We start from the raw sequence: 15,085 nt of genomic DNA, 5'->3' as shown, positions 1-15,085 counted from the left end.
CGTAGGACTCCTGGGTTCTATCCCTGGCTCTGGAGGGGGTGGGGGCTCCTGGGCTCTCAGGAGTGGGGTGGGAGGGGCTCCAGTGGGCGAGGGTCAGGAAGGGTGACCTGGCTCCGGAGCCAGCGATGAGTGCAAACGGGGGGCGAGGGCTATGCCGTGATGGACATGCAGCTGCTCCAATGGCAGCAGCCCCGTCCCCTCTTGAGTGGCAGGTGGCTGGGCCACTCCCGGACCCCATGGCCCTGCTGCGCCGGAGCCAGGCACTTCCTGAGCTCGGCGCCCCTCCCTCCGGGAGGTGAGTGAGCCCCGCTCCCGGACAGGGGGTGTCCGGACCCCAGCTGAGCGATGCCACCCTCAGGGTGGGGCACCCATTGTCCAAAGAGCCCGGACTCCTGGGTTCTCTCCCCGGCTCTGGGAGGGGAGGGCGGGCTGGGGGGTTAGAGCTGTGGGGGCTGGGAGCCAGGACTCCTGGGTTCTCTCCCCGGCTCTGGGCTGGGGGGCAGGACTCCTGGGTTCTCTTCCTAGCTCTGGAAGGGGATTGGGGGCTGGGAGCCAGGACTCCTGGGTTCTCTCCCCGGCTCTGGGAGGGGAGTGCGGGCTGGGGGGTTAGAGCTGTGGGGGCTGGGAGCCAGGACTCCTGGGTTCTCTCCCTGGCTCTGGGAGGGGATTGGGGGCTGGAGGGCAGGACTCCTGGGTTCTCTCCCTGGCTCTGGGAGGGGAGTGGGGGCTGGGAGCTAGAACTCCTGAGTTCTTTTCCCGGTTCTGGGAGGGGATTGGGGGCTGGGGGCCAGGACTCCTGGGTTCTCTCCCCGGCTCTGGGAGGGGAGTGGGGATTGAAGGGGTTAAAGCTGTGGGGGCTGGGAGCCAGGACTCTTGGGTTCTCTCCCTGGCTCTGGCAGGGGAGTGGGGGCTGGGGGGTTAGAGCTGCGGGGGCTGGGAGCTAGAACTCCTGGGTTCTCTTCCCGGCTCTGGGAGGGGCTAGGACTCCTGGATTCTCTCCCCAGCTCTGGGAGGGGAGGGCGGGCTGGGGGGTTAGAGCTGTGGGGGCTGGGAGCCAGGACTCCTGGGTTCTCTCCCTGGCTCTGGGAGGGGAGTGGGGATTGGTGGGGTTAGAGCTGTGGGGGCTGGGAGCCAGGACTCCTGAGTTCTCTCCCCGGTTCTAGGAGGGGTGTAGGGGCTGGGAGCCAGGACTCCTGGGTTCTATCCCTGGCCCGGGGAGGGGAGTGGAGGCTGGGGGCCAGGACTCCTGGGTTCTCTCCCCGGCTCTGGGGGTGGGGCTGGGGGCCAGGACTCCTGGGTTCTCTCCCCGGCTCTAGGGGGGAGTGGGGATTGAAGGGGTTAGAGCTGTGGGGGCTGGGAGCCAGGACTCCTGAGTTCTCTCCCTGGCCCTGGGAGGGGAGTAGGGGCTGGGGGCCAGGACTCCTGGGTTCTGTCCCCAGCTCTGGGAGGGGAGTGGGGGCTGGGGGGTTAGAGTGAGGAGGGAGGTAGTGGGGGTTGGATCTGGGAGTCAGGAGTCCTGGATTCCTTAAGTGGGTAGAAATTCCTAGGAGATCAAGAAAGAGCCACAAACCTTGGGGTCGCCTGCGCTGGGTCTGTCTCTCTCCTCACAACACTGGAGCTGAGGGGGGCTGTTCCTGTGTGTCTCGTTCCTTCTGTGGCTCTAATTTCTCTCCCTATAGGTGATCATCCCCTGGGCTGATCTCATCCCCCCTTGGACATGTCCTGCACCCCTGTACAGATGGTGCTGCAGGGGGTCCATTGCTGATGCCAGGCGATCCCCAGGGAGATACGGCTGTGATCCAGCTCAGAGACAGGCCATGGCTGCCCAGGTGGCTCCCCTAGCCGCTCTCAGGCCCCAGTTCCAGCCCCCACCAGGATGTGGCCTGGTTCCCAAAGAGGAAGTGGAGGAGCCAGATGCACATGGACCCGTCGACATGGAGATGCATCGTCTGCGCTTCAGGAGGTTCTGTTACCAGGAGGCTGAGGGGCCCCGGGAGGCATATGGCCACCTCTGCCTCCTCTCCCGGGCGTGGCTGAGGCCAGAGCAGCGCTCCAAGGAGCAGATGCTAGACCTGTTGGTGCTGGAGCAGTTCCTGAGCATCCTGCCCCAGGAGATCCAGAGCTGGGTGGGGGAGTGTCACCCCCAGACCGGGGAGCAGGCCATGGCGCTGGCAGAGGGTTTCCAGTTAGCCAAGCAAAAGCCCAGAATATGGCCACAGCAGGAGGTAATTTACAGATGTGAAATCATCAGGGAGTCCCTCTGATACTTGTCATCAGGGAATGAGACACAGGGCCTCTCCCCTCTAGGGGGCGCCAGCTCCAATCCACCCATGGGTGGAGGGCGGTGACTGCTTAGCTGAAGGGGGTCTGGGAATGGGACATGGGACCTTTCCTCTGTTAGTAGAGCTACTGGGGAAAATATTTTGTGGAGATGATTTTTCTGATGAAAAATGCCCATTTTGCCCAACCAAAGTTGTCCCTGGGGAAAAATTTCAGTTTTGTGGGGAAATGTTGATTTTTTTTTTTCTATTGGGAATAATCTCAGTGTAGATTCCTCACTCCCTGCCCACAAGTCTCTCATCACAGTCACTTTCCGCAAATGAAATTGACAAAAAACTTTCTGGGAGGGTTGCCTTGGTGAAAGCCTCCTCTTCTCACACATCTCGCTCTGGGACCAGAGAGGAAGAGAACCCAGGTGATCAATCCCCTGCTTCCTGGAGTGAAGGAGGAGGCAGAGAGTCATGGCTGTCATCTTCTCCACCCCATAGCTGTGGGCAAAGGCTGTGAGGTGCTCTGTCTGGTGGCTGGGAAGCTGAAAAACTTCCTCTCAGTTCTCCTTGAATGGACTTTTCTGTTAAAAACCCTTCCCCAGAAAAAAGCCTCTTTAAAAAAAAAAAAAAAAAGAACCCTAATTGGGGGTAAAAACGTCAAAAAACGCAACATTTTCGGCAGACAGGGATTTCCCTTGTCTGGTCAGCTCTGTTCACTGATGGGGAGCATGGGGTATGTGGCTGACAGTGCTGACGGGGGTGCCTTTGTTGTTCCAGGAGCCAGTGACGTGGGAGAAGGAGGCTGCGTGTTCGTCCGGGGCAGAGCGGGCAGCGCTGTCCTCAGAACATGGCAAGATCTGCAGGGAGATTAAGGAGGAGGAGGAAGAGACTCTGATCTCGCCGGGTGAGGAGCTGCTTCCCCTCTGGGATCAGGAGCTGGGGTGCTCTTTCTGGGGGATCAGCCCCTGGAGCCCCCAGACCCCGCAGCACAGAGATTGTTGCTCTTACAATACAGCTCCCGGTGGGAAGCATGAGTGCTGTTGATCTTGCGCCAGCCACACGATTCCGACCCCTTTGCTTTCTCCAGAGCAGAATTTCCATTTCCCAACTGGACATGACACTCCTGATGGGAAACCGTCACATTGGCTGTGACGGTTCTTGGGGCACCCAGGGCTGGGAATTGCTCTGTAACTCCTTGCCGCCAGTGTGAGGAATTCTTGCCTGTGGTGACCGGAGGTTAACTCCTGTTAGCCACTCAAGTGCTCCCCTCCAGGCTATGCCAGCCCTATCTCTGCCCTGCAGCTTAACAAGAGGTGCTCCCCGGTCCCTTTGGATTGTTCTCCTGTAATATCCAACCCCTGACACTGGCTTCTCACAGAAATCCCCTCTGCCTCACAGGAGCAGGGTACCCTACATTACTAATTGTACCTTATATTGCTGCTCCTCTAAAGTCATCCAGTCCTTGTGAGTGCTTCTAATAAAGCAAAACTAGGATTATTGAAGAAAGGGTAAATATTGAACTAGAGATGAGAGAGGGGGATAGAAACAGCTGGATACAACACAAAACAAAATCAGGAAATGGGATCCTGGATGCACACTTGTGGGTGCTCCCTCCCCCCGTTATGTCTGTTGCAGAACTGACTTATTTCACAAGAGCCAGGATCCAAATGTTCATGAAAACACACCTGCTCCACAAGGGGTTCCTCAGTGAATGGATCCAGGGGATCTCTCCCTCCTCTGTTGTGCTGGAACAGTCTTTTGTTTCTGTTCATAGACGGGGTGAACCCCTGTCATGTTGTAATGTTCCTTTGTTTACCTTCAGGTGCTTCTGATGGTTTTCCATGGATGGTCTTAGGCCTGGTCTACACTAGAAAATTAGGTCATCTTAACTATGTCAGAGAGGGATGTGGAAAATCCACACCCCTGAATGACAGTTCAGTGGACCTAAATCCACGTGTAGCCAGTGCTAGGCTGACAAAAGAATTCTTCCACTGATCCAGCTACCACCTGGAGTACCTCTCCCACCGGCGCAGGGAGTGTCTGCACTGATGCGCAGCTATGCCGCTGCAGCATTTGAAGTGTAGATAAGACCTCAGTGTTGCACAAGGCTAAACAATTGAGCCTTGAATTGGCTAGACAGGGCAGGGTGGCAACACCCTCTTCCCTGAACAGGTCATCCTGGAGACTTATCCCCTGGTGACTAATTTCTATTCAAAGTCCTATAGTGTCCTGTCAATAGAAATAAATTATTCCTTAAATATTAACTGCATGTACATCTCACAATGGTTATGACTCGTGACACATTACAAGCTTTCTGTAGATACCGTACATGTTCCCTTTATGGACAATTATCATGCCAGGCAATGCCTTTGGTATAATGAGTTTGACAGGTCTCAGGTGAGATTTGTTTGCAAAGAACAGGGGACCCTTTGCCAAGGGGTCAGTGTGTCACACAGGCTCAGAGACTGTCCAGGAGTGAAGGGAACAGCTGGGATCCCAGCAAAGCTGCCAGGAGCCTCCCTGTTCTGTCTCATCTCACTCAGTGTCATCCCCAGCAGGTGCCCTGTCCTCACGGCAGGTGTCATTCCCAGCTCCCACCCCAGCAGGAGCCCTCCTCTCCCCCAGCCTTTCTCTGAGGGCTCAGCTGGGCCACTGGGGCAGACCCAGCCCCTCCTCTTCCCCTCTGGGAAAGGGTTTGGGGGTTTCACTCCCTGCCCATCAGGTTTTCTGCTCTGCAACAAACCCCTTTGCTGCCCCCTCTCTTCCCCGCACAGGGAACAACCCCTGGCTGGATTCTCTCTCTCTCTCCCAGCAGGTGCCAGTGCAGAGGAGGGGAATCCCCAGCAGGAGGGGTCTGTGGAAGCGAAGACACATGGGACGTCCCGGAGCGCCAAGCAGGGAGATGCTGGTGGAGCGGGACAGCAGCAGGGAAACCCCCTGGGTAATGGACTGAACTCATCCACTGAGCATGAAATGAATTTCTCTGGCCTCGAGACTCCAATGGAGGGGAGACTCGATCGGTCCGACTGCAGGGGCGAGAACCAAGGTGGGGCGTGCCGGCCACGGGGGGACCCCCCGGCTAAGACCCCCAAGGCCAGGCGCCCCAACGCCTGCGCCGTGTGTGGCAAGACCTTCAGCAACAGCTCCAACCTGAAGAAGCACCAGACCACCCACACCGGGGAGAAGCCCCACGGGTGCCCCCAGTGCGGCAAGCGCTTCAGCCACAGCTCCAACCTGCGCAAGCACGAGCGCACCCACACCGGCGAGCGCCCCTTCCGCTGCCCCGAGTGCGGCAAGAGCTTCCGCGAGAGCTCCAAGCTGCTCCGCCACCAGAACACCCACAGCCGCGAGCGCCCCTTCCGCTGCGCCGAGTGCGGCAAGGCCTTCGCCGACGTGGCCCGGTGTCTGCGGCACCAGGCGCGGCACACGGCGCGGGCCTACACCTGCGGGGAGTGTGGCAAGAGCTTCCGCCAGAGCTCCACCCTGCTGCTGCACCAGCGCGTCCACACCGGAGAGAAGCCCTTCACCTGCCCCGACTGTGGCAAGAGCTTCAGTGTCAACGCCAACCTGGCGCAGCACCGGCGCACCCACACCGGTGAGCGCCCCTTCCCCTGCGCCCAGTGTGGGAAGCGCTTCACCCAGAAAGCCACCCTGGTCAAGCATCAGCGCACCCACCTGCGCGGCGAGGGAGCCGGCGATGCCGCAGGGCCCAGGCTGGTACAGCACCTGCGGTTCCTCCCGGAGCAGGGCCCTTCACCTGGCCAGATGTGGGTGATGCTGCAGCTACAGCTGGGCGCCCGCTCGCCTGCGCCAGGGCCACAGTGGAGGACTGGGGACGTACCTATGGGCTGAGAAAGGAGGGGGATGTTGGCATGGGGCGGGAACATAGGCTCCTATGGAAAGACGCCTTAGCCCGCCAGGAGAAAGCGTTACAGGACTTCACGGAGGCCACCGTCCCTGAGAGAAATGTCGCCTCTGGGGGAGGCCGTGTGTGGGAGAGCGACAGTGATCTTGGCCAGAGAGACGCTCGCCTGAGAGACACCGGGGAGAGGCTGCAGGCTTCATTTCTCTTTTATTGGTATTATTTGTACTATGGTGGCACTTAAAGACTGAAGACTGGACAACGGGCTGCCTCAGGGGGCAGGGAGTGGGTCATGGGGCCTTTCCCCTCTAGGGGGCACCAACTCTGAGCCAGCCACAGGATGGAGGTTGGAGATGGGACATGGGGCCTGTCCTGGCCACTTCAAATGTGCTTAGTCTTCTTCACAAATGTTAGTGAGACCTTCCATGCCCGCCTAGCCCCCCAGAGACCGGTTCCTTAATCGCCTTTATAGCTGGACAGACGGACGCTTCCAGGCAGGAGGGGAGAATCCTTCCCCACGGAGGCATTTCCAGCACCCTGCTCCTCTCTTCACAACGCTTAGAGCTCACTGGCAGCCAGGGACATCCCATCCTGGCTCCCAAGCAGCCGGAGAAGCTCCCTAGGGTCTCAGCTCCATCTTGACTCTCTGCTTTCTCAGTGGGTGATCAGGGTTAATTGTCCCAATGCAATAAAGAAACTGGCCCAGCTCTCTGTGTCCTTTGTGTTGCCCCCCTCCCGGGGTTTGCCCCCTAACCCCCCACTGTTCTGTGCTCGCCTTACCTCATTCCTTGAGAACAGCCTAGCCTGGGGGGGCAGGATTTCCAGGGAGGTCACTGGGAGAGGGAGGGAGGTTCTGGGAGTGCAGAATCCACCTGTGTGCATGCAGCTGGGCGTGAGTCTGGGTTACCCCAGCTGGTTGCATTAGATCCTCCACTGGCCCAAGTGCTGCTCCCCATTTTCCCATGTAAACACAGCGCCCTTAACCCTGGATCTCCCTGTACCCCAGACTAGTCCCCTGTGGGGGCTGGGCCATGCAGGAGTCTGCTGCTGTCCCCGACTTAATTGCCCACCTTTAGCTCAGGCACTAGATCAATGGTTTTTGAACTGCGGGTTGTGGAACGTCAGGCACAGGGTCGCGGCGGCTCTGGTTAGCACCGCCAACCGGGCCATTAAAAGTCCCATCGATGGTGCTGCCCGGCTCAGGCAGGCTAGTCCCTGCCTGTTCTGACACCGTGCTGTGCCCTGGAAGCAGCCAGCAGCAGATCCAGCTCCTGGGGGGGGAAGGGGAGGGGGCTCTCAATGCTGCCCGTGCCCCCAAGTACTGGCTCTACTCCCATTGAGTGGTTCTGAGGCAACAGGTGCTGGGGGGCGGTGTCTGCAGGTGAGAGCTGCATGGAGCAGATTGTATGCCTCCACCTAGGAGCTGAACCTGCTGCTGGCCGCTTCTGGGGTGTTTTTAAGTCATTTTTAAGTGGAGGTGAAACTTCAGGGTACGCAAGACAAATCAGACTCCTGAAAGGGGTCCAGTCATCTGGAAAAGTTGAGAGCTGCTCCTGCATTATGGAATATCAGGGTTGGAAGGAACCTCAGGAGGTCACCTAGTCCAACCCCCAAGGGTGCAGGAGGTAACGAACAGCCCACAATGGGAATGGGCAGCTGAAACTCCTCCACCGGCCCACCTAGCTCCAAGTGCTTGCTGGCGCTAAGTCCCAAGCTGGGTCAGCGCGGGAGTTGAACCTGTGACCTCAGGATCCAACAGCGTGAGCGTCCGGCATTGGCTTGCCAACTCTTCAGGACTGACCTGGAGTCTCCAGGCTGTAAAGATTAATCTTTAATTAAAGATGATGTCATGTGAGGAAATGCAACCAAAACACAACCTGGGCCAGTCTCGGGCCCAAGCTAAACGATAGGCTGCAACAGTGACCTCCTCAGCCACTGGGGGGGCGCCACAGAGCCACACTATAGTAACGTGGCAAAATCCAGGTAACCCCTGGAGTGCCCCCAGAGACCCATCACCCCGAAAGGGACCTTTCTCTCCCTGCTGTGTTATGGAGGCTGGCGCTAGACAATGAGGGGCGGGCGGCCACTCTGGCGTGGAAGGGAGCAGGGCCACCCAGAGGGGGGGCAAGTGGGGCCATTTGCCCTGGGCCCCTCAGGGGCCCCCATGGGAATACAGTATTCTATAGTATTGCAACTTTTTTCTATGGAAGGGGCCCCCAAAATTGCTTTGCCCCTGGCCCCCTGAATCCTCTGGGTGGCCCTGGAAAGGAGCCACAGAGAGGGTTTTATTGAGCATGGCCCAGCCGGCACTGAAAAATGCAGCCACCTCTGGGATGTGGTGCAGGGGCTGTTTATAGAGGGGTCCCGCAAGGCGCTCGGATCTAGCGGGTTAAAACCATAGAGCTGCAAGCCAAGGGGGAAGGGGAGGAGGCAGCGAAGCGAGCGACTTCCTGCTGCAAAAGCCACTGACTACGAAGCTGCTCCGCAGCCCCAGGGCTGAGCGCCCTGGGCAGGCACGTGGGTCCCCAGGCACTGGATCTGGGGTTGTGAAAAGCCCCCCGGCGTGGCCCCCCTCCAAGCACAGGGGAGACCCAGAGTCCCAGCAAGAGGCAGCCCCGGGGATTGAGAGAAACAGCAACAGAGGCAGCAGATCGCTGCCCGGAGCAAGCAACCACGGCAAGGAGACTGGGCTAGTAGGGAGCTTTGTGGGGAGAGCCCAGGGCTGGGTTGGCAGGGGCTGTGGGTCGGGATTGAGGGGTACCGGCAGGGCTGTGTGTGGAGGAGCCCAGGGCTGGGCTGGCAGGGGCTGTGGGTCGGGATTGAGGGGCACCGGCAGGGCTGTGTGTGGAGGAGCCCAGGGCTGGGCTGGCAGGGGCTGTGGGTCGGGATTGAGGGGCACCGGCAGGGCTGTGTGTGGAGGAGCCCAGGGCTGGGTTGGCAGAGGCTGTGGGTCAGGATTGAGGGGCTCCAGCAGGGCTGTGTGTGGAGGAGCCCAGGGCTGGGCTGGCAGGGGCTGTGGGTCGGGATTGAGGGGCACCGGCAGGGCTGTGTGTGGAGGAGCCCAGGGCTGGGCTGGCAGGGGCTGTGGGTCGGGATTGAGGGGCACCCGCAGGGCTGTGGGGGTGGGAGGGAGCCCAGGACTGGGCTGGCAGGGGCTATGGGTCGGGATTGAGCGGCACCAGCAGGGCTGTGTGTGGAGGAGCCCAGGGCTGGGCTGGCAGTGGTTGCGGGTCGGGAGTGAGGGGCACCGACAGGGCTGTGGGAGTGGGAGAGAGCCCAGGGCTGGGTTGGCAGGGGCTGTGGGTCGGGATTGAGGGGTACCGGCAGGGCTGTGTGTGGAGGAGCCCAGGGCTGGGCTGGCAGGGGCTGTGGGTTGGGATTGAGGGGCACCGGCAGGGCTGTGTGTGGAGGAGCCCAGGGCTGGGCTGGCAGGGGCTGTGGGTCGGGATTGAGGGGCACCCGCAAGGCTATGGGGGTGGGAGGGAGCCCAGGACTGGGCTGGCAGGGGCTGTGGGTCAGGATTGAGGGGCTCCAGCAGGGCTGTGTGTGGAGGAGCCCAGGGCTGGGCTGGCAGGGGCTGCGGGTCGGGAGTGAGGGGCACCGACAGGGCTGTGGGGGTGGGAGAGAGCCCAGGGCTGGGCTGGCAGGGGCTGTGGGTCAGGATTGAGGGGCTCCAGCACGGCTGTGTGTGGAGGAGCCCAGGGCTGGGCTGGCAGGGGCTGCGGGTCGGGATTGAGGGGCACTGGCAGGGCTGTGTGTGGAGGAGCCCAGGGCTGGGCTGGCAGGGGCTGTGGGTCGGGATTGAGGGGCACCCGCAGGGCTGTGGGGGTGGGAGGGAGCCCAGGACTGGGCTGGCAGGGGCTATGGGTAGGGATTGAGCGGCACCAGCAGGGCTGTGTGTGGAGGAGCCCAGGGCTGGGCTGGCAGTGGTTGCGGGTCGGGAGTGAGGGGCACCGACAGGGGTGTGGGAGTGGGAGAGAGCCCAGGGCTGGGCTGGCAGGGGCTGTGGGTCGGGATTGAGCGGTACCGGCAGGGCTGTGTGTGGAGGAGCCCAGGGCTGGGCTGGCAGGGGCTGTGGGTTGGGATTGAGGGGCACCGGCAGGGCTGTGTGTGGAGGAGCCCAGGGCTGGGCTGGCAGGGGCTGTGGGTCGGGATTGAGGGGCACCCGCAAGGCTATGGGGGTGGGAGGGAGCCCAGGACTGGGCTGGCAGGGGCTGTGGGTCAGGATTGAGGGGCTCCAGCAGGGCTGTGTGTGGAGGAGCCCAGGGCTGGGCTGGCAGGGGCTGCGGGTCGGGAGTGAGGGGCACCGACAGGGCTGTGGGGGTGGGAGAGAGCCCAGGGCTGGGCTGGCAGGGGCTGTGGGTCAGGATTGAGGGGCTCCAGCACGGCTGTGTGTGGAGGAGCCCAGGGCTGGGCTGGCAGGGGCTGCGGGTCGGGAGTGAGGGGCACCGACAGGGCTGTGGGGGTGGGAGAGAGCCCAGGGCTGGGCTGGCAGGGGCTGTGGGTCAGGATTGAGGGGCACCAGCAGGGCTATGGGGGTGAGAGGGAGCCCAGGGCTGGGCTGGCAGGGGCTGCGGGTTGGGAGTGAGGTGCACCGACAAGGCTGTGGGGGTGGGAGGGAGCCCAGGGCTGGCATAGCAGGGGCTGTGGGTTGGGAGTGAGGGTCACTGGCAGGGCTGTAATGGGGGCACTGTGTAACCAGCCTGCTGTATTCACATCTAACCCCAGTCTGCTGGCTCGTGAGAGCCGGGTCCCTCCAGCCAGCTGGGCCTCTGAGATGGGCAGGGAGCTGAAAATTTCTTCATGGCCCTTGGCTATTTGTGCCTCTCAATGAAGACCCCTCTCCCCAGTTCTTCTCGGTCCTGGCTCCGTGGTGACTGGTGTCTTTGGGTGTTTCCAGGGCCCAAGATTCGATGGCGCAGCCGGGCAGCCCATCCCAGGATGAGATGGAGCAAAATACACCCCTGACAGCAGAGAACCAGTCGCCTGCTGAGCATCCAGAGGATCCCGAAGCACAGCAGGAAACGGGTAACCAGTGGGGGCTGGGCAGTGCATGCACCAGATGCAGGACCATGATGCCAGAGCTCAAACAGCAGCTCTCTGGGCTAACAGCTCTCACCCGCAGTGCCTGAGCTAAGCTTTGCTGGCTGGCAGGTGGCAGCCAGTTCCTTTCTGGGGTGGAGAGGTGCAGTGAGCTGCTTGGGGTTACGTTGGGCCACTGGGGCAGACCTGGCTCTTCCTCTCCCCTCTGGGGAAGGGTTTGGGGGGATTTTGCTTCCTGCCCAGCTGGTTTTCCACTCCCTTTGCTGCCTGTTCTCTCTCCGGCACAGGGAACAAGCCCCAGCTGGATTCTCTCTCTCTCCCAGCAGGTACCGGGACGGAGGAGGAAATTCCCCTGTGGGAAGGACCTGGAGGAGCAGAGCCGCTTGGGCCATCCCAGAGCCCCAAGGGCGGGAAGGCTGGTGAATTGGGCCTGCAGAGGCGGGCGAAGCGGGATGGTGAAGTGGCCCCGCCAGGCCGCTCCTCCCGCGAGGGGCCCATCATCTGCGGGGACTGCGGGAAGAGCTTCGCCAAGGACTCGGAGTTCGTCAAGCATGAACGCACCCACACAGGGGAGCGACCCTACCAGTGCCCCGACTGCGGGAAGGGCTTCACCAACAGCTCCAACCTCCTGCGCCACCAGCGTATCCACAGCGGCGCCAAGCCGTACCCATGTGCTGAGTGCGGGAAGAGCTTCCGCCACAAGGAGCACCTAACCCGCCATGGCCGCGTCCACGCCGCGGAGAAGCCCCACGTCTGCACCCACTGCGGGGAAGCCTACAGCAGCCGCACCAACCTGCTGCGGCACCAGAGCAGCCACACAGGGGAGCTGCCCTACAAGTGCCCCGAGTGTGGCCGGCGCTTCGGGGAGGCGGCGGCGCTGGCGGGCCACGCGGTGATCCACAGCGGGAAGCCCCACATCTGCCCTGAGTGCGGGAAGGGCTTCCGGCGCGGCTCGTCGCTGCGGGAGCACCAGCGGGTGCACACCGGGGAGCGGCCGTACGGCTGCCCGCAGTGTGGGAAGGGCTTCAGCCAGCGCTCCTCCCTAGTGCTGCACCGGTGCACCCACACCGGCGAGCGCCCCTACGTCTGCGGCGACTGCGGGCGCAGCTTCAGCGTGAGCTCTGCCCTCATCACCCACCAGCGGCTGCACACCGGGGAGCGCCCTTTCCCGTGCCCGGAGTGCCAGAAGCGCTTCAGCGACCGCAAGGCCCTCAAGCGGCACCAGCGGGTTCACACCGGGGAGCGGCCCTACCGCTGCACTGACTGCGGCAAAGGCTTCAGCCAGAGCTCGGCGCTGGCCACCCACCAGCGCATCCACACCGGGGAGACCCCGTACGGCTGCGGGGCCTGTGGCAAGCGCTTTGGAGACCTCTCAGCCCTCAAGCGGCACGAGCGCATCCACACCGGGGAGCGGCCCTACCGCTGCGGCCAGTGCGGGAAAGCTTTCAAGCACAGCTCGGCCCTGGCCCAGCACGGCCGTACCCACACAGGAGAGAAACCCTACGTCTGCTCCCAGTGCGGGAAAGCCTTCTCCCAGGGCTCCACCCTCATCCAGCACCAGCGGGTGCACACCGGCGAGCGCCCCTACCCTTGCCCCCAGTGCGGGCGAAGCTTCTCCCAGGGCTCTGCCCTCACCCAGCACCAGCGCACCCACACCAAGGAGAGCGACCCGCTGACAGGGCCTGGCGGGGCCCGGATCTACCGGGACCCTTTCATCCAGCCGCGGGATGAGGACGACGAGGAGGATGAGGTGGGGGAGGTGCTGGTGCTGCCTCCTGGGACATGGGACGCGGAGCTGGACGTGCAGATCAAAGAGGAGCCGGAGTGATAGAGGCGGGTGGGAGCAGGGTGTTGCTGGCTGCCATCTGCTGATTCAGCGTGGCTGGATTTGGGTGTCACGAGGAGTAGTCGTCTCTGCACCAGGAATCCCCTCTGCACTGGAGCTGGGGGCAAAGAGCACGGGGTGGGGGCGTCTCCCCCTTCACCATCCTCCACTCAGCAGGAATTATTAACGCTCATAGGCCCAGCCTGTTCCAGGAGGACTGTCCTGTCACTAACTGGATCTCGCCCTCTCTGTGCCTTGGTCTCTGCTCCTTCCCCTCTCCCGGGGCCAGCGAGGAGTGGGGGGCTGCTCCCCACGAGGCAAGAGAGATGGATGCTCCAAGGTGAAGGGCAACCCATTTCCCGGTGCCATTAGCCCCACCTGAGCTAGTCCCCAAGGGCTGATGTGTATGTCGCCAGACTCCCAGGTCTGTCTGTCGTGATGGGCACAAGGACATTTTTTATCCATTGTCTGTTTTCTACTTCTGTCTGAAAATAATAAACTCCCAGTATCTCCCTCACATGTGGTCCGTGGCGGCTTTGCAGGGGCAGTGGCTGGGTCATGCTGTTGACATGCAAAGGGCTGCAGATGAGAGTGGTTAGACCAGTGAGGTGGTGGGCTTGGTGTATATTTAGTGAGCTGGGTACTGGATCAGGAGTCAGGACTCCTAGGTTCTATCCCTGGCTCTGGGAGGGGAAGGAGTTTGAGTGGGGGGAGGGACCAAGGCAGGGAGTTAGGACTTCTGGGTTCTAAGCTCTGGTGCTCACTTGCTGTGAAATCAGAGGCAAGTCACTCCACCCCCCACCCCCAATGCCTTGGTTTCCCCATCTGCACGGCCAGGATGACGCTAATTAGCTCTGTTGTATAGCACAGGGATCTAGGAATGAATGATGCTCTGTAAGAGCCGGGAGCTGTTACTCTTTGTATTATAGTAGCATCTCCAGGCCTCAGTCAGGGACCAGGATCCTGTGGTGCTGGCTGCTGCCCACACATCTGCTCACATAGATTCAGTACCAGGGCTGAGACTTGAGTCCATCCCAGTTGTGTGGTTTTCCCCTGCAGACTACCCTGGAACCTTTGGGTCTTAAAATTCCATCCCCAGTCGCCATGGAACCCTCAGGCCCCCAGCATTCTGCCCTGGAACCCTCATGCCCCCAGCATTCTGCCCCTAGCTGCCACAGAACCCTCGGACCCCCAACATTCCACTCCCAGTTGCCATGGAACCCTTAGGCTCCCAGCATTCTGCCCTGGAACCCTCACGCCCCCAGCATTCTGCCCATAGCTGCCACAGAACCCTCGGTCCCCCAACATTCCACCCCCAGTCACCATGGAACCCTCAGGCCCCTAGCATTCTGCCTTGGAACCCTCACGCCCCCAGCATTCTGTCCCTAGCTGCCACAGAACCCTCGGACCCCCAACATTCCACTCGGAGTGCCATTTTCAACCACCATGAAACCTTTCATCCCTGCCACCCCCATCATAGAATCATAGAATAGCAGGGTTGGAAGGGACCTCAGGAGGTATCTAGTCCAACCCCCTGCTCAGAGCAGGACCAACCCCAACTAAATCATCCCAGGCAGGGCTTTGTCAAGCATGACCTTAAAAACCTCTAAGGAAGGAGATTCCACCACCTCCCTAGGTAACCCATTCCAGTGCTTCACCACTCTCCTAATGATAAAGTTTTTCCTAATATCCAACCTAAACCTTCCCCCACTCCTTGTTCTGTCATCTACTACCACTGAGAACAGTCTAGATCCATCCTCTCTGGAACCCCCTTTCAGGTAGTGGAAAGCAGCTATCAAATCCCCCCTCATTCTTCTCTTCTGCAGACTAAACAATCCCAGTTCCCTCAGTCTCTCCTCAAAAGTCATGTGCTCCAGCCCTCTAATCATTTGTGTTGCCCTCTGCTGGACTCTTTCCAATTTTTCCACAGCCTTGTAGTGTGGGGTCCAAAACTGGACGCAGTCCTCCAGATGAGGCCTCACTAATGCCAAATAGAGGGGAATGATCATGTCCATCGATCTGCTGGCAATGCCGCTACTTATACAGCCCAAAATGCCATTAGCCTTCTTGGCAACAAGGGCACAC

General features: G+C 60.8%; 1 protein-coding gene across 1 annotated transcript; it reads left to right on the top strand.

Moving 5' to 3' along the window:
- The first annotated feature begins 1,493 nt into the window (after positions 1–1,493).
- On the top strand, positions 1,494–13,517 carry LOC115651305 (zinc finger and SCAN domain-containing protein 2-like). The gene is made up of 5 exons (XM_030562240.1): positions 1,494–2,225; positions 3,048–3,174; positions 5,083–6,121; positions 11,033–11,160; positions 11,499–13,517. Exons 1-5 carry the CDS (start codon positions 1,818–1,820, stop codon positions 13,001–13,003), a joined length of 3,207 nt encoding a protein of 1,068 aa, XP_030418100.1. The 5' UTR covers positions 1,494–1,817; the 3' UTR covers positions 13,004–13,517.
- Positions 13,518–15,085: the final 1,568 nt, after the last annotated feature.

This window comes from Gopherus evgoodei, chromosome 4 (assembly GCF_007399415.2).
Source record: "Gopherus evgoodei ecotype Sinaloan lineage chromosome 4, rGopEvg1_v1.p, whole genome shotgun sequence".
NCBI lineage: Eukaryota > Metazoa > Chordata > Testudines > Testudinidae > Gopherus > Gopherus evgoodei.
The sequence above is the reverse complement of the archived record's forward strand: the minus strand, read 5'-3'. Positions and strand labels throughout refer to the sequence as shown.